Here is a 27524-nt window from a genome sequence, read left to right on the forward strand (position 1 = left end):
TCCTCCAACACGATTCTGTAGGCTGTACTCCCAGCTGAAGTGTTTAATTAAACCAACTGATCCTGTTTTGCCAAACGCCTCTTGTCTTTTGTTTTTTCAAGGTAAATTCATATTCGAGCAACACAAGGTCACAAAGCATGTATGATATCACATCTGCTGTACTAGAATGTTTCAGAGTGATACCCACCGCTTGGCACGATTGGACTTTCCACTATTTTGTGTGTCCCTTAAATTGTTCATCTCAAGGGGTGTTAATAATGATACTACTTTTCTTTTCAAAATCTTTAAGTTCAGCTGACAATATATATTAAACTATTTATCCCTCTAAACCATTCTATTCCTGTTTCATCACCCAAATATGAAAGTGGAGCACTGTAGGAGGCTGGCTTAGTATAGGGAGCACACTTACGTAGGTGTGCACCCTCCACTAATCCAGACAACCCCTATGGTGATTTTAGTGGTCTTAGACAACCATAGCAAACTCTCTAAGGGGTAGCTGTGGAGAGCAGCCTTCAGGCTTAGTCCAGAAGGAGTGTAAAGCAGCTTGTTATACCAGAACATAATTTTATTGGTAAAAATGAAGTGAAAAAGAACCAAACAGTGTATTTATGAAAATATGTAGTAATTATAAGACACTCACTAACACATACAAATATCTCCTACCCAGAGATATACACAATGCACACGATATTTTGCAGAGAACCCAGGTAAGTAGCATGGATACACAGTGATCTCAGGGTGGGGGGTATGAGGTGAACCAGACCACATACTTAAATAGTGGTATGAAAACCACGACACAAGTCAAGACTATACCCACAGGACGTACAAATGCTGGGGGCCCAAGGAACCACCCGAAGTAAATAACCAGGAACCCCACGGAGGCCGTGTGCAGAGTGCGAATACGGCCGCGGGCTCAATTCAAGTCAAACGGTAAGTTGCGGTTGCAATTTTAAAGAAGAAGGACCCGTCCCAGTGGACCCTGAAGAAAACCCAGTGGAAGACAGAAGGTTGGAGAGCCACCCCATCCATGGATAGCCTAGGAACCAGGATACCTACACCAGAGAAGCCAGGTGCATAGATGCAAAGTGGTGTCAGAAACCGCTGTCAAACTCAATGGAGGACTTCAAGAAGATGCCGCTGGGGAAGAAGTTGAAAGTGTCCGGTGGAACCCCAAGGTGGATTCAAGATGAGAAGTACCTGCAAGCAGAGGGGACAGAGTCCATGCCACTCAGGAATGACCAGGTGGCACGGAAGACGATTGCACACCGAAGTTGGGTGTTGCAGGAAATCTGACAGTGACTTGGAGCTGCAACTATATGGACCAGACGATGCTGAGGAAGACCAGCAATGGTTTATGAGCTGTCCCAAATCAAATGTCGAGAGTTGAGAGCACCAACAAACCTTGGCAACAGCAAACAACGTGGAAAGCGAAAAAGGTGCAGTGTCAGGACCAGCAAGGTCAAAGTAGCTCGCCACAAGCAGGGGAGTCAGAGCAGGCCCGAGCAATCAGGGGGGCACACTGGATTCAAAGAAGACCTTCAAGAGGTCCCATATGCCAGAGGAACTGGAGTCGCAAGGGGACCTCGAGCAGCTCACCAAAGATGCAGGCCCATGGTGCACGAGTTGTGGGGAGGACGAAGATCTTGCTCACAGGTGATGCTTGAGATATGGGCTACTTGTAGCTGAAGGTCTCTGAGGAAGAGAGCCCCTTCGGGGGTCGATTCCTGCGCTATACAAGAATATAAATAAATACATTTAAATAAATAAACATGCCTTTGCAACTGCAAGTCGATGCGGTGCACAGGGGTTCAGTTTCTGGGGCTCCGACCAGAGATGCTGACTTCAAAGTCTGTGAGAGGACAGTGCCGGACATGAAGGAAGTGAATAACCACCACCTGTGTTGCTGAGCCTTTCGGAGTCCAAGGGAGGCCAGGATCAGCAGACCGGTCAGTTTCGTTGCAGTGCCTGCAGATGCAGGGAAATGACTCCTTCTCTTCAAAGGGAAATTCCTTCAGGTGTTGTGGATGTAAACAGGCCTTGGAAGGTTCCTGTACGAATCACAGGCACGGACGTTGCAGCAGACAAGCAGACGACAAGACCAGGTGCAGCAGGAGTCTTCCCAGTTGCAATCTCAGTGCCCAGAGCAAAGTCCAGCAAAGTCCAGAGTGCCCAGATGGTCAAAACAGAAGTGGTGTCTTGATATTAATCTTGTCCCACGATCAATCTAGGGGCCCATCCACAAGTAAGCCCTTAAATACCCCAAGGAAAGGGTTGGTATGATTCAGGGGTCCCTCCCAGAGGAGGGGCTGGACAGTGGGGAGGATACTCCCATGTCCTTTGTCCAGTTTTGCACCAGAGCGGGAGCCAACAGATCCATGAACTGGTTTGAACTGGAGTACGCAAGGTGGGCACCAAATGTGGCCTTCAAGCAGTCTCAATGGTGCTGGCAAGCGCCCCACCCTACCCCCAATACACTAAACCCTGTCTAGGAGGTGGTCACACCTCCCTGCGAAACCATATCTTTTGTTCTGCCTTCCCCTGCTCGATCTTGGCTCAGCAGCAGGAGGGCAGAAACATATCTCTGGTCATGTTCCAAAAGACTGGTACTGGGAGCACTGAGGGCCTCCTGGAGGAGCTTTACAGTGCATGGAATCATACCTCCCACATGGTTTATGTTGTGAGGGTATGATTCCAACATGTTTGATACCAAACACGACAGGGTTCGTTCCAACCAGTTTAGAGATGGTCATCGGGTAATGACTCATGGCCACTCTATATATCATAATAGCTGATGCACTTACAACCCTAGAGAATGGCCTCTGAAGGTTGTAGGGGTGTCCTGCTCATGCAGGGACATCCTCGCACTTAGAACCGAGCACCCCGCCTTCAGGATTGAAAGGCCTGCCTTAGGGGTGACTTATAGGTTTTAAGTGCAGTGATCTCAGATATAGGGAAATCTATATCTGTCATAAATGGTGCTAGCACCAGCTTACACAGGCTGTAATGGCAGGCCTGTTGTCACAGTTTGAGTGGTGCCCCATGGGTGGCATAATGTACGAGTTACTTACGTTCGGTAACAATGTATCTGGTAGAGACGATTCTAGCAGCAGATTCCTTAATGCAGAATTATCCCCATGCGTGAGACTGGATCCGGAAACTTTTTTTGCCCAGCATCCGTGCGCGCCGGGGGACGGCATCACGCGACTCTGCCCAGGCGCCGTCCGCGTACATGACGTCAGCGAGGTCATATAAGTCCCACCCGGGCGCGCCTACGTCAGTTTTCTTCAGAGAACTTTTCCGCGCCACAACGCAGAGCTATCAGAAAAAACTGTGGGAGTATGGTAACAGTATGCAAAAGAGCAAAAAAAAGGAAAAAGGAATGGTGATGAACAACACCATAAGGAGAAGTGGCAACACTGCATTACCCAAATGCAAGGAAAAAGGGAAAGAACAGAGCAGTCACCCTGCCAGTATGTAGACAGCTTCCCCTCCGGAGACAAGGAACACATGCAAAATATCATGACAACATGTAGCAGTACTACAACCCCAACCAAGAACAATGTAGGGGAATCTGTTCCAAAACAAGCAGGAACGACAAAACTCCAAGGCAACCCCAGCACACAGTGTGACAACCCCCCCAAACAAACAAGGGGCACAGGCACGGCCAGAGGACACCAACCCAGGGGATAGCAGAGGGGAGGGGCCATCACCGAGCAACAAAAAGAAATGGAAGAAGGAGGGGAGGAAGAGAGTGAAGGCAAGCCCCAATCCCGGGGCAACGAGAGCAGAGGGGCACAGGAGTACCTCACAATCCATCCTCCAATGTGTCAAAGAGAGGAAGGAACAAGAAACAAGATGAAGCATCCCGTCAAAAAGAGCGAAGGGATACACTCACAGAAGACATAGCCGCCCCCCGGGGAGGCGAGTGCAGAAGACTAAGCCAAAGGCCCTCGCAGAACGGGGAGGAAGGGCGGGCCTTGAAAGAATCTGCAGCTAGAATCGTCTCTACCAGATACATCGTTACTGAAGGTAAGCAACTCATACATCTGACAGAGCCTACTAGCCACATATTCCTTAACGTAGAATAGATACCCTAGCCATACCCACGGGGAAGGAGGGTCTGCAAGAGGACCCCACCAGCCTGGACATAACAGAGGGTCCCACATGGGACTAATACATTGGACAGGGCGAGGAGCCCTGTCCCCCCAGGCAAGGGGAACCCCTACAAGCAAAACACCACCGACCCCAAGGGGGGTGTGGGAAGAGAAAGAAGAGGATGCCCATTCACACTCAACAGAGGAAACAAGGGCAAGGCAATGGAGGCCGAAGCACCCCACGCCCATGCAAGGCAACAGAACCTCCATCCAAGGTCAAGGCAAGGAAGAGGAACAAGAGCAACCTAGAGGCTCCAAGGAGATGAGGGAAAAAGAAGGCAAGCCCCCCCACGGGAACACACCCCGCAAAGCGGGCAGCTGAGCTCACCACAGTCAGAAGTCAAGAGACCAGACAGAATGGCGCCAACCGCAATAAAGCAATTGGAAGCAGAAAGAGTAGCCCGGGGCACCCAGGAAAACCGGGCAGGCTATGCCAGAAAGAGGGAGGAAAACAAAATCCATCACTGAAGGTGAAGAAGGGCCCGGACACACCTCAGAGAGGGGCCCGCACACATGCCCCAAAAAGAAGTAGAACCAGAGCCACGACGCCAAGCCGCAGATAGCAGGCAGACCAGGTGAACAGCGCAGCGACCCCGGAGAAAGACACCCCGGGGCGCCACCAAGGCTTTCCAATCCAGCAAAAAGGGAATTGCACCTGCAACATACATAAACGCCATGGAGAGCAGAGGCCCGAAGGCGACCACAACTCCCCAGCATAGAACAAGCTACATAACAGCTACCACTACCCCACACAGGGTATGTTAAGTCACAAGACATGGGAACCCTCTTAGGAAGAAACTTCTGTACCAGAGGACAACAGAAAGTGCTGTGGGTAAAACCCCCCACAGATGGCTTGTCAAGCAGCCAAAGAGAAAAAACAGAAGGCCTAATCTCAGGGCCAACCTAGTGGAGATAACCCAAAACAAAAACACAGTGAAGAAGGGCTGGCCAGCAGCCAACAGAACCACAGTCCCAAGAGGACTCGAATGCCTATGAAGCGCACAGATCACACAACTGGGGCGACCCGCCCCAACGACAGAACAGCACTCAAGGACCAGATCAACTCACAGGTCACTGAGGAGGAGAAGAAGGAGGAGGAGGAGGAGGAGGAGGAGTAGGCAGCAAAGGAAGAGGAGGAGGAGGAGGAGGAGGCCGAAGCCCCGCCAATAACCTCCGGATGGCCGAGTCTGCCAGGGCATGGAACAAAAGAGTGCCCTTGAAGGGAAAATCCACCAGTCGGTCCTTCACCTTTTCCGGGAACATACTGTCCAGAAGCCAAGCATGGCGGCGAAGGGTAACCAAAGAAGCCATGGCACAACCAAGCACCTCTGAGATGTCCAGAGCGGAGCGAAGAATAAACGTTGCCAGCTCCCGGTCATCCAACGCATTGTGCCGCAAACCAACTCCAGCATTCTTCTGAGAAGCGGCAGATCCAAGGGACACTGCCGAGTCCCACAAGCAAGAGGTGGCCCTAGCCAACACACACAAAGTGTTAAGGGCCCGCAGGGCTGAACTGGTTGAAGCGAACATATTGAGCCCCAAAGAGTCCAGCCAGCGGGCCTCCCGAGATGTGGGAGACAACAGAGTCGGTAGGGATGGAAAAACAGTCCGCAAAAGAGGCCTCGAGACAGAGGAATGGAGGGACAGACACAATGGGTCACGTGGTGCTGGAAGGTTCCGATGCAGAAGGTGTTGGAGCACCGGATCCCCCGTGGCGGGCGCCCCCAAGCTCCCATCATGGAAGAGTGGAGTGAACCCTCAAATGGAAGCAGCAGCTCCCTCCCAACAGAGTCCTGTTGGACAACTTCCAAAAGATAATCCGCTGGAAAATGTGCAGCTGGATCACCCATGCGCAAAATACCCACAGCCGTGGAAACAGCGCGAGCGAAGGCCGCACCCGCCTCTGTAGGGCCCAGCGGGGGCAAAGGAGCTCCTCCATAGGCGGCGGCTGCAAATTAAGGCGGCCGTCCGCTAAGCCAATCACAGTGGGCAAGGGCCATGTCCGGAAAGGATGAAGAGGGACCGAGGAGTGGGGAAGCTGTGGCTTCTCTGGTGAAAACAGTGGCCACGGTAACGGCGAGGAGCCGGCCTTCGATGGTGTCGGGGAAAAAGCAACGACGCGGTGGCCCGTCTCTGGCGAGGATGACACCAGCAGGCACCCAACCTCTGGGGAAGAGGGGGCATCCGAGGACGAGTCCACGACCCGATGCCTGTCCGGTGCCATAGAGTATGCAACCTGAGGCAGGACGTCATCATTGTCCAGTGCCAAAGACGACACCGGACAGACCTCTTCCACACCACACGGCGCCGGAGACCGGGGCTGGGCCGGAGCTAGAGCGGCTAAAGGATGGTGCCAGAACGGCGCCACCTCGACCTCTGACGAGGCAGCTGCCTGCGTGGAGGGACGGGAGGGACCAGCCTCGACCCATGATGGGGCAAGAGGGGCCTGCCGCCTCCAGCGGCGCCAAGGCCAAATCGACCTCTGACTTGACACCCGATGAGGCAGCCGCCTGCACAGATGGGGGAGAGGGGCCCAGAGAGGGACGCATGGTCCCATGATGGGACGAGGGGAGTCTGCCGACCCCTGTGGCGCTGCCAGGGCCAGCAGCCGCCGGCCCCATAGCTGCATCACCTCAGCCTCAGACAAGATTGCCGTCTCTCCAAAGGGCCGAGAGGGGCTCAGGGATGCGACCCGAGCTCTGGTGACCTTCCACTACACCACAGGGACTTCCACAGGAGTTTGCAGTGAAGGAGAGGTGCCGTGGTCCGAAGGAGGGAACCCTGAAGGGCTGCATCCCAATGGCACCACATCATCCGAGCCTGGATCCGAACCAATCAGCGCCGGGGCCGGGGTTGCTGGCGACGCCGTGGAGGGCCCTGCACTGTGCAAGGGATCTGCCGACGTCCCAGGAGGAGAAGGAGGAGAAGGAGGAGGAGGATAAGCCAGCGAGGCCTGCAAAGCCGCTGCATATGTCTCCATCTGGGCTCTCGACACCTCCTCACTGGGAAAAATTGTGGATAGGGGGACGATACGCAGGGCCGCATCACCCACGGAGAGCCCACGCCCCCAACAGGCCAGAAACCAGCCCTCAGGGACAAACTGTGACACTTACCGACTGGGGAGCCAAGCTCTTACGGCTTAGGAGAAGGATGAGGACGATGACGACGGCTATGTCGAAAACCTTCCGCAGAAGCTGACCGAGGTGACGAAGCCGATTTGGACATGGGAGCCGAGAGAAGTTTCATCCGGCGCTCCCGTCAAGACTTTGGCTTTAACTGCTAGCACGTCTTGCAATCAGTGGAGCCGTGATCCTCCCCCAAACACCACATACAAATGAGGTGAGGGTCCGTCGCAGACATCAGACGTCCACAAGACGAGCACGTTTTAAAGCCCGAAGGCATCCGCACACTGTTCCCACAACACGCACAAAGCGAAAGGAAAGGGCCAAAACAGGCCCGGAGCACGAATCGAATCTGCGTTGCACGCGGAAAAGGAAAAAACTGACGTAGGCGCGCCAGAATGGGACTTATGTGACCTCGCTGTCGTCACGTTTGCGGACGACGCCTGGGCGAAGTCGCGTAATGCCGTCCTCCAGGTGCGCAAGGATGCTTGGCAAAAAAAGTTTCCAGATCCAGTCTATTGCCTGGGGATAATTCTACGTTAAGGAATCTGCAGCTAGTAGTCCCTATCAGATACAAGCTTCAGCCCACGGGGGGACCCCTGGTGTATATATGCCATGGGTACCTCAGTACCATATACTAGGGACTTATAAGGGTACACCAGTCGCCAATCTAATTTGCACCTAAGTACACACCATAACCAATTTAGGGGAGAAAGCACAGAGACTGGGGTCCTGATTAACAATATCCCAGTCAGACTAGTCAGAAACAGCATAACACCAGGCAAAAAGTGGAGGTAATCATGAAAGCAGATCCCACTTTCCTACAAGCCCTCATCATAGATGTGCACATTTCCTCACAAACCACCAACTACATATACTGAAATGTAGGTATCTGTAAGTAAGCATTACTGTAAAGAATGCCTTTGACCCTTTTGGCAATTGGAATAGGCAAAACAATGGTATGTGGATATATGAACCACTGTTTTCAGTAACCATCTCAACAGAACTGTTGTTAATCATACCATGCTTATTCAACAAATTAAGAGAAATATCCTCTTGGTATTCCCTAAGACGTTTTTATTCACTGGCTTGTAGTAGGGAAAGGACACAGATAATGAAGCATGCCACGATAATACAGGTGAGGTGCCCTCTTCCAATATCTGGAGATATTTAGAGTTGGTAGTAAGAACCATAAAGTGGGATCTTACCAGTAAGGGCCAATGTACTTTTTTTGTTGACTCATCGAAGATAGGAGGCTGTACGTAGGTGTAATTTCCTCTACCTCAGGTGTAAAATCAACCTAATTTTTACCAAATTGTACCTAGGTTGGATGTATGGTCATGCCTAACCAGTGTTTCTGTAAAGGAGGGGTATATATGACATTACTCTGGAGGGTGACCTAGTCTCTCATTCCTCCTTCTCCCCCAGTATTTTATATGGGTATATATGACACACATATTTATTTTTAAAAGAGCCAGTTTCCTCCTCAATACCAAGTTGTTGGTAACGTAAGTTCCTTAAATCACGAGGTCAATTTATATGCAGGAAGAGTCAAAGTACCGAACTGGAAACAATTGTTAGCTTTCTTTCAATCCATTTCGCTCTCTTTACTCATAACTCCTTTAGTTGGAAGCCCGCCACACCAGAATGGCGATGAACATGGGAGCTGTGTCACACAGTACTACTTCACAACAATAGATCACTAAAGTAAATAAATAATCCCTTATATTTAAGCAACCGCGTGCCTCCTCCTTTCATCTTCCTTTTCTGCCTCACTTTTATCACTTATTTATTTTTGCATATGCATTACCATTACCACCATGAAAGGACACATTGAGCCTAACTAATCTTCACCATATTAATTATGATCATGTTGTTACATTTGAGTGGTTTAGATCACCTTTCTCCCCTTTATAACCATCCTCTACTTGTTTTTATTTCTGCATCATTACTCCCTGTGCTTACATTTAGGACCTCATTTTTGAGAAGTGACGCATCGCTGCGTGAAAGCAGTGATGCGACATGATTGATGCGTCATATTTACTGTATGGCGCATCATGTCGCAAGGAGTCACAGAATACGTCAGTATTTCTGACGCATCTGTATGGCGCAAAAGTGACGCATTGCTTGAGTGTGTCACAAAAGTGACGCAACTCCAGCAATGTGTCATTTAACATAGGGCAAGCTCCATGTGAAAGGGTTTGCGTCAGTCTTATGCCTGCTGAGAGGCAGGTGTAAGATATTGACGCATTTGCATCCTAGGAGTGGCGCAGTGAAATCTTATAGATTTCACTGCGTCACTTCTATGACCCTTTCTTGCATCAGACTGCCACCCCTGCATACATTATACCTGGCGCAGGTATAATGTGGCGCAGGGGTTTACAAAGTTACGCATCTACCTAGATGCGTCACTTTGTAAATATGGTGCAACAAGACACATTTTTTACGCCGCTGGTGCATCACAAAAAATGACGCACCAGCGGCGCAAAAGTGACGCAAGGGCTCATGAATAAGCCCCTTGGTGTTTAGTGTTGTGTAACTACAAAGAGTACCTGGAGATGTACAATAATTTACCATTGTTGCCAACGGCCCACTCTTCAGAACTGGTCTCCATCCCTCTAGACGTCTCAAACCTCTGGCGTGGCTTAGCAACAGGCGTGGATGACTGCATCTCCCTCGCACTGAGGCAGTTTGCACTGGTGTGGCTTCGACCATTCTCTGGTTCCTCGTGTGCCATGCCTGTAGAGGATTTACGTCCACGAGGGGCAGCAACAGGTCTTACTCCGTGATGATGAGAGTTTGGGGAGGTGTCATGATCCTAAATCAAAGAAAAAAGTAACAAGTCTATCAGTACCAGAGTGGTGGAAATAAGGATGTAGGTAGAAGGAAGCGGATAAACGATTGTGTAAACCACTGTTATTTATCTGAAATACGTTCAGCCTGTGACTTGGAGTAAACATTGTGAAGCACAAAAGCACAACCTCCCAAGGCCATAAGTTCACTATGTTGATCCTAATTCAAATACACAGAAGCGGTACAGTGGTACAGTGGTACAGATTTGGAGACAAGAGATCTACAAATTTATCTTAACTGGTTTGCTTTTAAGAACTCTTCACATTGTATATATCACATATTTAGATCTGCCATCTGAGACCACTGTCAATGTAGTGCCAGACTATTGTTTATCCAAAATATTAATATATAAATATTTTGTAATCTTTTTTATTGATACTTTTTTTTGCATTTATCAAATTTTTTATTCTGCTAATATCTTGTTTGGCGAGCAGGGCTTCAGTGCTTAAATCACTTATCACATACATATGTACAAAATGTTCATACATAATACATAAATAAAGAGGGTTTTTGTAAGCAGAGTTCATCAATTGCTCTGTTAAGTCATTAGCTTTTTCTTTCCAGCCACTGCAGCATATAGCATAGGAAATGGGTCAGCCCACGTTACGCACTGGCGCCCTTCAATTTGGGAGAGTGCAAAATTTTTGTGCACACTGTTAACTTTAAATCTCAGCTATTTATTTTGTTTACACTGTCGGTGGTCAGTTAGATGGGTATTTATTTTCTGTCTTCATTTAGAAGTTATAAAGTGTTTAAGCGGCATTGCAACATTGTAGCTATAAGCAATAGTGCTTGGTCAGAATGTGCAATATTTTTGTCTTTCCAAAAAGAAAATATTAATAAAATGCAAGGCACAACCAAAACGCTTGTTTTTTTTAAATGTTTAACTAGTAACATGGTCACAATAGTGAATGTTTTTTATTTTTCACATTATTTTTCAATTTATTTATTGTAAGCATATGACAATTCTGCATTTTCTGTTATTTTGTAGCATAAGCCACTGCACAAATAAATGCACTGCAGCCTCAAAGGTCATGCTAGGCATGCATGATCCCTAAGTTTATAAGACGGCCCTCCACAGACTTGGTAGGCTGTTTGTCATTGTCTAAATGAGTCCCTCTGCCTTTACTTGAGAAGAAAAGTATAAAGCTTTGGAGACTGATATCAAAGTTTGCAGGGAGCTCAGCACGGCCATTGCATTATTTTATGTACTATGAGTTCTAACAAATACTTTGGTAACAATATTTTGGTAGATCATTTATCGTCCTGAAGATTCATTACATTACGGTTCCTCAATCAGTAGCGTTCTAGCACCATGAGGTGGCGCTACAGGACTACAGCTGCTGTTTCGTCTATCCAGTCCAGAGCGCTGACATCAGTTCTTTTCCGCATCAACCAAAGAGTACTGTTTTTACTGTATTCCAAAAAACTTCCCGCCAAGAGGAGGTAATGATCAGCCAAGGAAATTGTGTAGCACGGTGCCAGTGAATTATTTCTGACTCCGTGGATGATCTTCCAGGCAATAATGCTTGGCACATGTATGCAGTGGAAAAAAAAGCCTTGGCAAAGCCAATACGTTTCGCCTACATGAGAGCTATTGACTTTGCCAATTTCTTTAAGCTGTGTAAAGACAACATTCTTCTTCTATAATTGTTAAGTGTTAAAGTAGAAGTGCGATGTTTTGGATTGTTATCAATGATCCTGAAATTATTCAAAGTGGCATTGTTTGTAGCTTGCAGCATGACTGTAAGAAAAAGCGGTTCATTGGCTTTACCAGGTATTTGTTTTGGCTTCAAAGGGGATATAAAACAACATACGTTGCTAGCTGTAAAACAGTCCCAAGGTTTTAGGCACAGAGGATGAAGCAGGAGATGTGATTATTAAAAGAGCTGCGGACTTTGGAACTGGGGAAGTAGGTTTGAGTCTTGGCGTCGGCTTAACATGCTGTGATTCTGAGCACAATAATTAATCTCCCCATGCAGAAAATCCGAATGTGATTTTGTGATAAAAACGCCCAGCTCTTAAAATGATTTAAATCCATTCCAATAGTGTGCACGGAAGAGAAGCAAAAGCTTGATGGTTTGTGAATTTTATACGTTTTATACTTACTAGAGGCTTCTAGTGCTATATCAAAGGTGGCATGTGCATACATGTCAACATTTAAGAAGTAGAAAGTGGGAGATAAAAAAAAATAATAATAACCAGGAGAAGAGATTTCCCCCACAGTCCTCTGTTGAGGGCCAAGCTATTTAAGGTGTGAGACAGCCAAAATAAAGCTATTTTTGGCTTCGAAAATTGGGTGACTCCCAACTGAATAGGGTCTATTGGCATGTATGAATGAGTGCTCACCGGTTTGGTGGCTTAATGCTGTAATGGAGGGAGGTTTGGTGAAGCAATTGACAGTATGGAACGTGTGGGGATATTTTATGCATATACTTTTGTGTGTGGTGTTTACCTTTACCACATTGTGCCCACATTTCAAACGTATATGCATTTCAAAGTAAATGGTGTTGCACCACTAGTTAAACACTGTCATACTAAGAGAAGCAGGCCATGTTAAATGGATACAGACGTGCGACGTCACACAAAAACTAACCCTTTGCAATGAAAATGTTAATCCACAGAAAGAATCACTCCTCCAAAGTTTGCTAGAACATGCCATGGCACCACAACACGCCTCGGACCCAGCAAATAATCGACAACAATTAATAGCATCATCAACTGGATGATCCAAAGAAGTATAATAAACATTCACAATAGCTTTCTGTTGGATCATGAACAATGGTAAACCTCCCAAAACACTACTTATCGGGTAAGGTAAGTCCTGTGATTGTATTGAAAACTGATAGTATTTATTAAACATTTAATCATGTATTAATGAACAAGTTACTTATCTTCAGTAACGCATTATATGGTAGAGACTATTTAGCTTCAGATTCCATACTTTTGAATTTCCCAGACGTTAAGCTGGATCCGGACACTTTTGCTGAGTAATACCCCTTGCGAGCGCCGTCAGGTGGCTCCATTCGGCTTTGCCTGACGTCGTCGGTTATGACGTCGGGGTACCTATATAAGCACCCCTCAGGTGCGCGAATATCAGTACTTTTACTTTTTTCCACACCAGAAGAACAGAGCCACAAAGTAACTGACGTAGTCGTGTGCAAAACTAGGGGCCCTGAAAAGGGGAACAACCCTAGTCCTACAACATTAATCCGCAAAGCAGGGAGGGATGGGTGGGGCTGTAAGGAATCTGCAGCTATCTAGAGTCTCTAGCAGATAATGCGTTACCGAAGGTAAGTAATTTGCTCATCTGAAAGAGACTTCTAGCTGTAGATTCCTTACCTTTGAATTAGATACCCAAGCCATACCATCCCTGTGGTGGGTGAGGACTAATAGCTCAAACTAGGAAGTCCCGTAGGACTGAACGGGCAAAATGCCAGTTCCTGCGGCCTGACTATCCAGGCAGTAGTGCTTGGCAACTACTGTGCAAAGATGCCCACATTGCTGCCAGACAGATGTCAAAGACTTGGACACCCCGAGCCAACGCTCTAGTCACAACCTTTCCCCAGGTGGAATGGGTCCTTAATCACTTAGGGGGCTGCTTCTTAGCCAGGACATATCAGATCTTAATGCAGAGAATTACCCAGTGAGAGATGGCCCTTTTCTGCATTGCCCTTTCCTTCTTAGCTCCCACACACCCCACAAAGAGTTGGTCATCCACCCAGAACTCTTTTGTGTGGTCAAGGTAGAACAACACTCTTTTTGGGTCCAGACAGTGGAGATGCATCCCTTAGATTTCCCTGATGGTGTACCCACTGGAACTTCAAGTCCCACTGCAGCGCCTGCATATGCCACCTGGCATGCTTTACTAACAAGATGCTGGAGGCCATGAGGCCCAACAGCTCAGTCAGTCTCACTTAAAAACCAAGATAGGGGCCGAAACTTCAGAATCATAACCTGAATATCCAGGACTTGCTGCTCGGGAGGATAGACCCGTAACTACACTGTGTTCATAACAGCTCAGGTGAAAGGGAGCATCTGAGAAGGAGTTAGCTATGACTTCTGAATGTTTTAAGAGAACCCCAGTGAATGCAAGAGATTCTCCATAGTCTGAAGTTGGGAGACGACTCCCTGGTGCGAAGATACCTTTAACAACCAATCATCGAGGTTGGGGAAAACTGACACCCCTAACCTGTGCAGATGAGCTGCGACCACCGCCATCACCTTGGTGAACACCCGAAGGGCACTGGTAACGCTGAAGGGGAGCAAGGTAAACTGATAGTGCTCACGGCTTACCTTGAACTGCAGGTAACACCTGTGTACCGGCAGGGTGGGGATGTGAGAATACGCATCTTGCAGGTCCAACGCTACCATCCAGTCTTCTTGGTCTAGGGAAGATAAGACCTGAGCCAGAGTGAGAATCTTAAACTTCTCCTTCTTGCCGAGGAGACTGACGATCCAAAGATCTAAAATGAGCCGCAACCCTTTGTTCTTCTTTTTCGGAATCAGAAAGTAGCGGGAATAACAGCCACTGACTACTTCTGAAACCGGAACCCTTTCTATAGCTCCCTTGCCCAAGAGAACTGAAACTTCCGCCTGGGTTCAATTTTACATGATCTTCCGTCAGCCATTCCTGATTTGGCAGAATGGGAGGAGGAAAAGAAAGGAAAGGTAGAGAATAACCTTCCTGCATGATCTGCAAGACCCGATGCAAGATCTGATGTTAAGGACCTCCTAGGGGGAGATGATGATGGATTCTCCCGCCAACTGGAGTGGTGTGGTCATGCAGTCAGACTAGGAGTGTTTGGAGGCTGCCGAGGGAAGGGTGGCCGAAGACTTTTGGCTGCCATTACTAGGGCCTGGTCTGCCTTTTCCCTAAAAAGGCAAGTTCCATCAAAGGGCATGTCCATAAAATTTGCCTGGACATCACCCAAGAAGCCAGTTGTCCTAAGCCAGGCATAGCGCTCAAGGCCAGTATCATGGAAATCGATCTGCCCAGCGAATCCGTTGTATCAAGACCACACCTTATGGTGATTTTTTGCTGCATCCCTCCCATCCTTAACTGCCTTCAAAGAGCACAGCCCGGTCCTCCTCTGGGACTTGTGGCAGCACTTGCGCAACCATCTCCCAAAGAGAGTGGTAGAAATAGCCCAGTAAGCATGTGGTATTCACCCACCACAATGCCAGGTTGGAGGAAGAAAACCTTTCTTCCTATATGAATCCAGCTTCTTTGCTTCCCTATCTGAGGAGCGGAAGGGAACGCACCCTGTGATGTAGAAGCCTGGACCACCAAACTTTCTGGGGTGGGGTGTTGGCTGAGGAACTTTGCGTCGCCCGGAGCCGGGCGATGGTGGCATGCAATTGTCCTATTCACAGGAGCCCCTGTAGGCTTGGACCACATGCCTAGAAGAACATCAGTAAGTGCTTCATTAAAGGGCAAAAGGGGTTCTGAGGTGGAAGACCCAGGCTGAAGCACTTCAGTCCGGAGATTAGTCCTGACCTTAGTCCTGACCTCCACTGAGGCCAGCTCCAGCCCAAAGACTTCAGCTGCCCTCTTGACCACCATGTCATAAGATGCCCCCTCCTCGGTACAGTGGCGTATCGAAACTTGAGGGGGCCCCCCTGAATGGTAAGTTTAGGTTGCCCCTTCCGGACTCAAGCTAGAGCTCCCCAGCAGAAGTGCGGTGCTGACAGGGCCCCCTGGAGGGTGAGGGCCCCCCCCGCACCACGGGGGCTGCAGGGCCTGTGCTACGCCCCTGCCTCCGTAGCCACAGTTGTAGGAGACAGCATGCCAGTATCTGGAGAAGTATCTAGTCCAATGGCTTCCCCAAGTTTCCCATACCAGTCCAACTGCTCTGCAGAGTCATCCTGGTGTTCCAGAGGGTCCATAGACCCCTCCTATTCCTCTACCAAGCCTAACATGTCGCCATTCAGACATTGATTGAACCTAGGGGCTCTATGTTGTCTCCTGAACGAGACAACCTAGAACCCTTGCCCCCTGAATTCATTCGACATCTAAATCGGCATCTAGCGATGTTGATCTGACTCCGTGTCGTCGGAATAAGGATGGGGCTGCCACCGCTGATAGGCACCAGTGGCGTCGACAGCACCGACTTCGGGTTCGATGCCGGGGGAGGTCATGGTGGCATGACCGGCGTCGACCCAGATTGGATCTCTGAGGACCCACCGGCGCCATGACCGGAGCCGACTGCGTGGAATCATGGTTGCGTTCGAGACACCAGAGGAAGATGAGGTGAGGATTGGTGACCGACAAGGTGTGGGGACAGGCCCAGCACGGGTTAAATCCTGTCGACAAAAAGTTGAGAAAAAGCCTGTCAAATAGCGACAGAGGGTAGCTCTTCCCGGATCAGCGCTTAACTGGCTGGGAAAGAAAAGAACTGACGTCCGCATGCCTGGGTGGCACCTAAATAGGTAACGCAATATTATAACCGATGCTAACGAAGCCGGCAACGTCACGTGGAGCCGAATGGAGCCAAAAGACGCAGCACGCAAGGAAAAGTTACCAGATCCAGCCTGAGGCCTGGGAAATTCAAAGGTAGGGAATCTGCAGAAAGAAGTCTCTATCAGATACAATACACTCAATATTCTAAAAGGAAACAGGTAAGTAAGCACAAATACACAGTAGTCTCCAGGGGGAGACCAGACCATACACTGATGAAGTGGAATGCGAACTGTGGCCGAAGTTGAGACTTGACCCAGAAGACTCAGAAGAGCTGGGGACCCAAAGGATCACCCTAGGTAAGTACCCAGGATCCCCACAGAGGATATTTGCAGAATGGAAACACAGTCCTTTACTCAATGCAAGTCAATAGGGAAGTTGCAGTTACAGTTTTGAAAAAGAAGGAACCTTCACAGCAGAACCTGAAGAAACCCTGTGTTCAATGGAAGGTTAGAGAGTCACCCCACCCGTGGATACCCCAGGAACCAGGATACCTCCGCCATGGGAGCTGGGTGCATGAATGCGAATTGACATCAGAAACTGGCGTAGACCACAATAGAGGATTTCAGTGAAGATGTCGCTGGCAAAAAAGGTGAAAAAGTCCATTGAAATTTAAGGATGGATTCTGGAAGAGAAGTACCTGCAAGCAGAGGGGACAGAGTCTATGCCACTCAGGAGTGATCAGGAGGCACGGGATACCAATGACCACCAGTGACGGAAGATGCAGGAGAGTTGATGGTAACCTTGTTGCTGCAGATATGAGGACCAGGGGACACTGTGGAAGACCAGGAGCAGTTCAAAAGCTGTTCCATGTTAGAAGCCATGAACCAGGGGGTCAGTGTCCGATGGGAGTGCCAACAAGCCTTGGCAGCAGCAACAAACCTGGAAAACGAAGAAGGTGCAGGGTCATGACCAGTAAGATCCAGGGGACTCACCAAATGCAGACCAGACCCGAGCAAGCAATGGAGCCCACTGAAACCTAGGAAGAACCACAAGAGAAACCACAGGTCGAAGGCATAGGAGTATCAAGAGGACCACGAGCAGCTCACCAGGGATGCATGCCCGCGGTGCAGAGGATGCGGAGAGGAAGAAGATCTTGGTAACAAGAGATGCTGGAGGCAGGAGCTTCTTGTAGCCAGAAGATCTCTGGAGGACAGTAAACAAGCCATGGCAATGGCAAGTCAACGTGGTGCAAAGGGATCTGTTCCAGCCGTTCCAAATAGGGATACTGGCCTCAAACTTGGTAAGAAGACAGTGCAGCCCTTGAGGGAGTTGCAGAACCACCCCCTGTGTGCTGAGCCTTTCGGAGTTCATGGGACCTCATCTTCTTCTTCACTCCAAGGGAGATTACTTTGAGTGTCTTTGAGGCCCACAGACCTGGAAAAGAACCTGGATGAAGCACAGGCACAGACAACGTTGAAGACTGTCAGGACGACGAGACCAGGAGCAGCAGCAGTCTTCTTTGTTGCAGTCTCGGTTCCAGACGAAGTCCAAGGTGCCCAGACGGTTGAAGTGGAAGTGGAAGTGGTTTTGGATCTGAATTTTGTCCCACGATGAATATGAAGAGCCACCCCCAGGTAAGCCCTTACGTACCCTAAGGAAAGCGTTGGGATGATGAAGGGGTCCCTCCCAGAGGGCGGGCTGGACAGATGGGAGGATACTCCTTCGTCCAGTTTTTTGCCAGAGGGGAGCCAACTGCTCCATGAAGTGGTTTCAACTGGAGCATGCAAGGAGGGCACCAAATGTGCCCTTCAAAGCAGGCTGGTAGTACTGGCAAGCTACCCCACCCCAGCCCAATACACTAAGTCCTGTCTGGGAGGTGGTCACACCTCCCTGTGACTGGAAACACACCTTCCCCTGCTCGAGCTCAGCTCCTCAGCAGGAGGGCAGAATAATTTCTGTGGTTGGCAGCACCACTAGCTTGCTGTTAGACCATGAAATGCAGGTACCGGGAATACAGTGGGGCTCCCTAGGGGAGCCCCTCAGTAAATGGGATCCTACATCTAACAATGGAATCAGCATTGGCATAGGATTCCAACATGTTTGATACCAAGCATGACAGGTTTTGGTACAGACAATATATAGTTAGACATCTCGTAATTGACTTGATGTCCACTCTATGTCACCACACTTACAAAGCCTGGAGAATCGTCTCCTGGGTGTTTAGGGGGTGTCCTGCTCATGCAGGGCACCCTTACAGTTATCACCTAATACCCAGCCTTCAGGATTGAAAGATCTGGTATAGGAGTGTCTTATAGTTTTTAAGTGCAGTGACCTCAGATATAAGGAAACATACATCTGTTGTGACTGGTACTAGCACCAGCTCACACAGGCTGCAATGGCAGGCTTGTAGTCACAGTTTGAATGGTCTCTCGTGGGTGACATAATACATGCTGCAGCCCATGGGAGACCCCTGGTGTACCTATGCCCTATGTACCTTAGTACCATATACTAGGGACTTAGCAGGGTACACAGGTAGCCAATTTGGAAGGTGCCAAAGTACTTACCGTAGTCTAATGTAGGGAGAGAGCACAGTGACTGAGGTCCTGACTAGCAGGATCACAGTCAGACTAGTCAGAAAACAGAATGATAACCATGAAAGCAGATCCTATTTTCCTAGACTTTACATAACTAACTCCTCCCAATTGGAAATGATGATTATTATTTAAATCTAATAAGGAATCCCCAATATTATACTATGGGAGGGGTAGCCCTCACAGTAGTGAACACTTATTTAGGAGCTTTTTAGTAAAAGGACATGTAAAACTTAAAAGCACATGTCTAACCTTTTAAGTACACAGCCGCTTGTCCTGTGTGCTACATAGGGCATACCTTTGCTGTGACCTAAATGTGATAAAAATGGAGTTTAAGGCCTGGCAAGGGGGCGTTAATATCAAGTTGACATGGCAGTGTAAACCTGCCTTCAGGCTGCAAGGGCAGGCCTGAGACATGTTTTAAGGTGCTACTTAAGTGGTTGACACAATAAGTGCTGCAGGCCCACTCGTGGTACAAATGGGGGTGGGGATGGACGGAGCATCTGAACCAATCAAACACTCACACCCAGTCAACAGATCTAGGTTTAATCCATCACCGTTCTTTAGCCCACTCTGCCACCCCAGTTCAGACATGGCCATATGCAAATCAGCCTGACCCTGTGCCTCATGGGAATAGTCCAGCCCGAACCGCCAAGCCATGCCTTCCCTGGACCGGAAACAAGCTTCCGAGGACCGGTTTCTGTCATTTCAGCCGTCTTCAGCCCGGCTTGCTTGAATCCAGTGGCAAAGTGAGCAAGGGACTCACTTCTGAGCACACCCTGCCAACTTATGGCGAACAAAGTGGTACAAAAGGGGGTGGTGATGGACGGAGCATCTGAACCAATCAAACACTCACACCCAGTCAACAGATCTGGGTTTAATCCATCACCGTTCTTTAGCCCACTCTGCCACCCAGATCTGTTGACTGGGTGTGAGTGTTTAATTGGTTTAGATGCTCCGTCCATCACCACCCCCTTTTGTACCGCAGGCCCACTAGTAGCATTTAATTTACAGGCTCTGGGTACATATTGTACCCCTTTATTAGGGACTTATAATTAAATTAAATGTGCAAATTGGGTGTAAGCTTGTTTAACCATATTATAGGGGAGTGAGCACAAGCACTGGTTAGCAAATGGTACAGTGCAGAGTCCGAAGGCCAAATGAAACAAATTCAGCACAAGATGGACGGAAAAAGGCAAACAGTCTATGGGTAAGAGGGTCAGGTCTCCAAGCATCAATGCCAGTAGAACTTGAAAGTAGGGTCAACATCTTCAACTTTTCCTTTCTGAGTAAGAAGTTTAGGTCCTTGAGGTCCAGGATAAGATGCAGGTTGCAGTCCTTCTTGGGCACCAGGAAGTAACACGTGTAATATCCCTAGAACCCTTCCTGCTCTGGCACTGACTCCACCGCTCCTTTCAGGAGAAGAGCTTGGGATTTTGTGTGAACTTGGGTGAGCAAACTAGACCTGCTTTCCTGCTGGCACAGGATTGGAGGAGGAGGAAGAGGAGGGCTGCTAGGCAGATTCACAGCCCCTTTCTGGTTTCTCCCTCTGTATTTCCTGAGTTGCAGTTGCTCTTGTTGAGATGAAAGGAAGAGTTTCTCGAGAAGACACAAAAGCGACTGTAGTCTTTGGACAGAGGCAGGAGCTGCAAGTCAATGCAGTGTGCAGTGAGTGGCTTTGCTGGATTTAAAATGTTCCGAAGCTGAACCAGCTTTATTACCTAAAAGTTGAACCCCACCAAAAGGAAGCTCCATAAGATTTGCCTGAACAGTCACAGAAAAGATGGACGTGCGCAGCCAAGCATGCCAACGAATGGTGAAATAAGTCCCATGGCCCGATCCACAGAATCTGTAGTGGCAAGCCCTGAATTTTCTGGTATGGCAAGAGGCATTCTGACCATTTGAAATGAGCTCTTTCATAATCTGTCACTCATAATCATGGCATTAGAACCCTGATCTCCAGGGACTAGACATTGTACTGCTGTGGAATATTTCTGTGAAGAACTCCTTATAGAGAATTAAGCTCCAAATCTGTATTGAAGGCACCAAAAAAAGGGAAGTGACGTCGCTGTGCTGGGGGAGCGGCTTATGGCCTCTGTGATGATGCCTGATGTCACTTCTGGTGCCTACCACAACCAGCGCCCCCGGCTGGCGACCTGAAAGTTTTGAAGTGTTCCGGATCCAGTCTGGGTACTGGGGTTATTGTACAGGTAAGGAATATGCAAGTAGGAGTGTCCAAAAGAAATATGAATTGTCCCAGATGCCTTTGAAATTCAGGAGATTTAGCAAAACTCCTACTGCTATTCAAAAATAAGTGCTTCTTAGTGTTAATATTTTAAACTATATCTTGAATCATACATTCTGTGATTTTTTTCAGATTTTACTTTCTGCAGTTTATTTCAAAAACTGTTTTCAATGTGCCAGAACTGATGCTGTACATCTGACACATTCACGAGGTGAACTGCAGATGGTAATGAACCGGATTTCTCTTGATCATCTAGAATTATTTTCATAATAGGCTTTGGCGGCCTGATATTAGATTTTAGTGTCTCCATCTTGTTCTCCTGTCAGTACAATTATCAGGTGAATGGTGATTTTGTTTACACAGAATATCTGCTTTTTCAATGAATTGGAGTTTCTATATTTCATGTCTCTAATCTTTTTTTTATTTTCTCAATATGGATTTTTATTTGCCCTGTTTTGTTCTATACACTTGTTCACTTCGAGTTCACATAAATTGATAAAGTAAAATTTAAATCTAATAAATGTGGTTACATTATCTCCATCTTAAAGCATCGCCTATCTTGAGGAGCATCATAGTTACCGGGAGGTTTGAAGAACAAATAGAAGAATCATTTGCTGCTTCAACCTCAACCCAATTGTATTGTTTCCTGTTCTCCTATTGTTATAACAGTGTTCCTAATGCAGAGAAGGTCCACTGTGAAGCACTACAAGCATCTTCATACATGTTTTCTTTCCTAAGTCTTCACAATCTCCCTTAGATCCTGGATGTTTTTGTTCTTCTAAGTTTGTAAGCTGGTCTATTTACACTGAAGTGCATTGATTGAATGAAAAGTTGCATAAGAGCTTCATTAAGCACATACAGACAATCATACTAACTGACGGCTAGTTTACCTTTAAACTCCCAGACCCCGGGCTTGGCAAGATTATGGCATGCTTGTCATCCTCATCTTTTCCTTTCTCTCCTACGTCTCCTTGTAGTCGTCTCTCTGCCATCTCCTTCCCTCCACCTTGATCACGGCTCACCTCCTCAACTGAAAGATCAAATATGTGAGAGTTGGCAAGATATCGCTAAAGCTGTGGGATTAAAAAATAGTCAAATTCTAGGTCAGGAGAAACGGCTGACAATTGAATTGGATTGTATGCACAACAAGATCTGGAGAAGAGCCAGAGTGTGGTGGATGAAAATAAGTGACAGCTTGGGAGCGATAGAAAACTCAAAGAACCATTTATTTACCTTCAGTAACATTATTTGAGATGCATTATTCATGTCCTGCAGATAACATATGAGAACAGTTTCCAGGTAATGGACTAGATTCGGACCAAACTTTTGATACAGTAGCGAATGTCTGGCACTAGATGATCTCGTGGCTACACACATTCCAAGAATGGACGCAACCATAGTCTATAGAAGGCGTTCTGCTGCCAGTGACATAGGTTCCAACCTGATTTCAGGACCCATACCGAAGCTGCGACAAAATAGGACACATATACCAGTGCCAGCAGAAAGAAAAACAAAGAGAAGCAGTCGGATGGCGGTAACAATCTTTAGGTGACATCATCTGGCACCAGTAATTGACTATAGCAGCAAGCACTATTTCCAATTCCACTGTAGTAGCTGATGGGGGTTCATGAAATGAAACTGTATGAGCAATCACAAATTAGCAAGAGAGAGAGCGCCTATGGGGAACAGTCGGAACACCGTGGTCTAAACCACCAGTGTTCCGACTCCGCAAGCTAAACCACGCTTACCTTAACCACGTATGTGCGTGGTTAAGGCAATGCGCGGTCTAGCAGCTGACTGCATTGGACGGAAGCAGGAAGATCTCACAGGGAGAGATCCGCGGAGAGGTAAGTGGGGTTGGGGTAGTTTTGAGGACTGGGGGATCGGGTAGTTTTGTGGGTTGGGGGTGGGTCGAGGTACTTTTGTGGGCTGGGGTTCAGGGATAGTTTTGTGTGCTGGAGGTCGGGGTACTTTTGTGGGCTGTGGGGTTAGTCGGGGTTGATTTGTGGGTAGGCTGGGGATGGTTTGGGGGTAGTTTTGTTGGCAGTGGGGTGGGCTGGGGTAGTTTTTTGGGCTGGGGTGGGTCGGGGTAGTTTTGTAGGTTGGGGTACCTTTGTGGGCTTTGGTGGTCATGGGTAGTTTTGTGGGCTGGGTTGGGGGTTGTTCTGAGGGCTGGAGGGTGAGTCGGGGATGTTTTGTGGGCTGGGGTAGGTCGGGGGAAGTTTTGTGGGCTGAGAGGTGCATCGGGGTAGTTTTCTGGGCTGGGGGGTTTCGGGGCAAGTCTTCAGGGCTTGGGGTGCTGGAGGTAGTTTTCAGGGCTGGGGTTCGGGCTCGTTTTTAGGGCTGGGGGGTCAAGGGTAGTTTAAGGCTGGGGGTCAGAGTAGTTTTTAGGGCTGGGGGAGGGTTGGTGCCGTTTTTTTAATTAGGGATTCAGGTATTAGGCCTCAGGGGAGGGGAATGGGTAGTCGGGGTAGTTTTTAGGGCTTAAGAGAGGGAGGGGCAGTTTTTAGGGCTGGGCTGGGTCTGGTCAAGGGACAGGGTTAAGCGAAAGCATTTTAGGCCTCAGGGCAGGGGGAGGGGACAGCATGGGGTTTGGGATGGGGTAGGGTTTTTTGGACCTCAGGGCATGGAGAGGGGTGGGTTGTAGCTTATGGCGGTGGGGAGGACGGTCATGACCTTTGACATGCATAACCCTTTACCATTCATGCGTTTACCACGAAATTACATGGTAAAGGCATGCCTGATAAAGGAATGCGTTGTTAAGACGCGGTCGTTAATAAGACCGCTTTGTTTAGGCATACGGGGTTAGTGAATTTGTGGTTCCGACATATACCCAGTGCCTATGAATCATGAAGGGCTAGAAAGCTAAAAGGATGAAAATAAAATTAAAAGGAAGGGACCACATGCAACAAAGTATTTTATATTAAACACGTGGGTGCACAAGGACAGGCCTTGAACAGAAAACAGAAATGTCTGCAGGTATCATCCATGTTTCTTCAGGCCTTAGTCGTAACAGAAATCTTCTTTTGATGTTTTGCTGATTATAGCTTCAGCAAACATTTTCCAACAGGTTTATCCTCCTAGGGCCGAAGAGAACATTCCTGATAAAAAAAGTAACAACAGATCTACATTTTACCTTGCAAGGCACATAACAGCAGCGTTTGCATTTTCAGGAAAAGCGTAGATATATTCTCCTTCTGTAAAAGAAATGTTCTCTTTGGTCACAGCAAGCTGAACAAGTGGGATCATTAACGACCATACCCTGTAGCCAACACAGGCGCTGTAAGTAAGGATGCTAAGGTGCCCGGAAAAGGAGCCAAACATTTCTGCCACGCTCGCGATTATTTCTAAGAAAGCAGCCGGGTCCGTTGTAAAGTCAGCGATATCATTTGCGCACGCAGTAACTTTCAGGGCGTTTATTCCCGACCGTAAGGGTAAAATATTTTCATTAGCCAATAATACCCGTATGAAAGGCTCAATATAAAGTGCCAACAGAAGTGGAGATAGAGGACACCCCTGACTGATGCCTCTATATATTTGAAAAGAACTAGATTGAAAACCTGCAAAACTCAGCTTAGCCTGCGGCATGATATAACGCTGGTATCCATGTAAGAAATCGGCCCGTAATTCCGAATGAAGTCAGAGCTGACCACAGACAGCTCCAAGCTCCAGCCACGCGGTCAAACGCCTTTTCTGTGTCTAAGAGTTTCATACCTAAGTTACTACCTGATTGTTGGGCGTAATCAAAAGCCATGATAGCAGTGTTAGTATGTGCCGTAGTACCTCGACCTACTATAAAACCATATTGTTGTCCTGAAACCAGGCCTGGCATCAAAGGAGCTAACCAGTAAGCCAAAACCTTGGCATATATTTTGGCGTCAGCATTAATGAGAGATATGTTAATGTTAATGTTAATCGGACTTCTATAGCGCGCAGCTGCCCCAGCAAAGAATATAGGATAGATATATAGGATAGATATCGGAATATACGATCCGCATTCTTCAGGTACTTTGCCTTTTTTTAGGAAAAATACGATATTTGTAGTGCCCCAAGTTGATGGTTCTATCCCAGTATCGCCAATCTTGTGTATAACTTTAACTAACAATGGTGCTATAGTACTTCTAAATGCTTTATAAAACTCCATAGGAATTGAATCTTCTCCAGATGCTTTGCCTGAAGGTAGCACCGAGGGGCCACAAGAATTTCCTATGGTAAAACTTCAGTAGCAATCTGGTCAATAGCATCTTCCTGTAGGAGAGGGAGTGCAGCTCTTCCTAGATATTGAGAGAATTATTCTGTGTTTATTAAATCTGATTGCGCATATAGAGTTTCACAAAACACTATGAACTGTTAAAGTATCATATGGAGCTCAATATGGAGTGTATTCTCTGCATCCTCAATAGCTTTTATTGACGTTTTAGTCTTTTCATCAGCCAATTTGCATGCAAGTATCTTCCCCACCTGTTCACCGTATTCAAACTGCGCAGAGCGGTATTTGTTATAACAAACAGCCACCCTCTCCTTTAAAGTCCGCCCAAATGAAGTCCGTGCTTCAATAAGATCAGTACAGATCTGTGTTTATCTGGGGTCGTTTTGTCCCACAGCTGTAGCATGACAGATTTACAAGTTAGCAAGCTTCAAACAGGTAGCTTTAATAGTACTCTGGCTTTATTCTCATGCAATACAAATTGTTGTGCAATACCCCTACAATATGCCTTCATTGAATCCCAAACGAAGCCAAAGGTGGTTGAGTTTAGATTAAAGTGAATAAACTCTACTAATAGTTTCTCCATGTGTGCCATATACTCGTTATTTGTCAGCAGATAACTTGGGAATGAAAAGGAGCACCCAGGTTTGCTTCTCTCTTGTGAAAACTAAACATGATAGGAGTATGATCCGATGTTTTTTTTTGGGAAACCTCAAATTGTACCTGACTTAAATGTGATATCATTAGCCCATACCATATCTATCCTACAATATTGTCTAAGTGGGCATGAATAATATGTATATCCCGCGAGATTTAGATGAAGAGTTCTCCATACATCTTTAACATTATGCAGACGTGCTAGTTCTAGGACAAAGCACGTACTTTTGGCATCCATATAACCGTTTGACGGCTGGTTAATTCAATAGAATCATTCATAACGTAGTTAGTATTGCCCATAATAATTAAAACCCCTTGCCCTTTCAGTAATATCAACATTAATTAATTAGAAACCTCAGGATCATCAACATTAGACCCATAAACAGTTACTAGAACATATTGTATGCCATATAGTTCCAGCTGAGCAATTACCCATCTCCCTCTTGGATCTGCTAACACCCTGTGTGTTTTATATATAAGTATTTTGCTAGCTAAAATAGTAGTTCCTCTGATCAAAACATTTTGCAATGTACCCACTATTGTTTGATATCTTAGCTGAGTAAGCCATCCCCTATCCATATAAGCTAGATGAGTTTCTGATAGAAAAAAAGGTGAGGCTTACACATATTTAATTCCTCCTGCACAAGTTGATGCCTTCGGCCAGCATTAAGACCAGAGACATTCCAACATAGCACTTAAGTAAGGCCATAACATTTCAAGAATTGATCATACTTTAATGATTTTCCTGAAAAACAAATAAATTCATCTACATTAACCTTCTAGATACTGTCTCACATTATTATATCAACTCCCATAAGCTGGTTCCTATTTGCAGCATTTTGCCCTTCATCTTTCGCATCCCCTTTGCTTTTTTTCCACATAATCCCACCCTCACCCTCCCCATGCCACCCACATCCCACCCTGTGACTATGGAAAAGAATCACCCCCCTCACTGCTGCCGCTCACCAGACAGCCTTCGAAAGCCAGTGCACCCAGAGTGCCCACCCAATACCCAAGAGCCTAAGAGAAAAAGAGAAAAAAGGAGAGAACTTAGGAAGGTCAATGTAAGAATTAATATAACAAAAGATAAGAAATAAGTGTAATTAAGCATTGCTAGAGTTACATATTGTTACCCATTACCAGCCCTGTCTCATATATGCCTCATTATTTCCCTCTAGTCGTACACTTGATAGCTTATCTTATTGGAAAGATTATTTAGCTCCTTGATGCCATTTGGCCAAAATCTGCTGAGCATGGTGCTCCGTGTATATCTGCTGTGTTTGCCCGTCTTT

The 27524-nt window shown here is 47.2% G+C and overlaps 1 protein-coding gene across 1 annotated transcript in view; it reads right to left on the minus strand.

Moving 5' to 3' along the window:
* CARMIL3 (capping protein regulator and myosin 1 linker 3) overlaps positions 1-27524 on the minus strand; it is a 1019681-nt gene that overhangs the window by 38077 nt on the left and 954080 nt on the right. The window contains exons 37-38 of the mRNA XM_078644900.1: positions 22259-22398; positions 9851-10094 (exon numbers count right to left, since the gene is read on the minus strand). Of these exons, the coding sequence (XP_078501026.1) occupies positions 9851-10094; positions 22259-22398 (384 nt within the window). The remainder of the gene's footprint in view (positions 1-9850; positions 10095-22258; positions 22399-27524) is intronic.

This window comes from Lissotriton helveticus, chromosome 5_1 (assembly GCF_964261635.1).
Source record: "Lissotriton helveticus chromosome 5_1, aLisHel1.1, whole genome shotgun sequence".
NCBI lineage: Eukaryota > Metazoa > Chordata > Amphibia > Caudata > Salamandridae > Lissotriton > Lissotriton helveticus.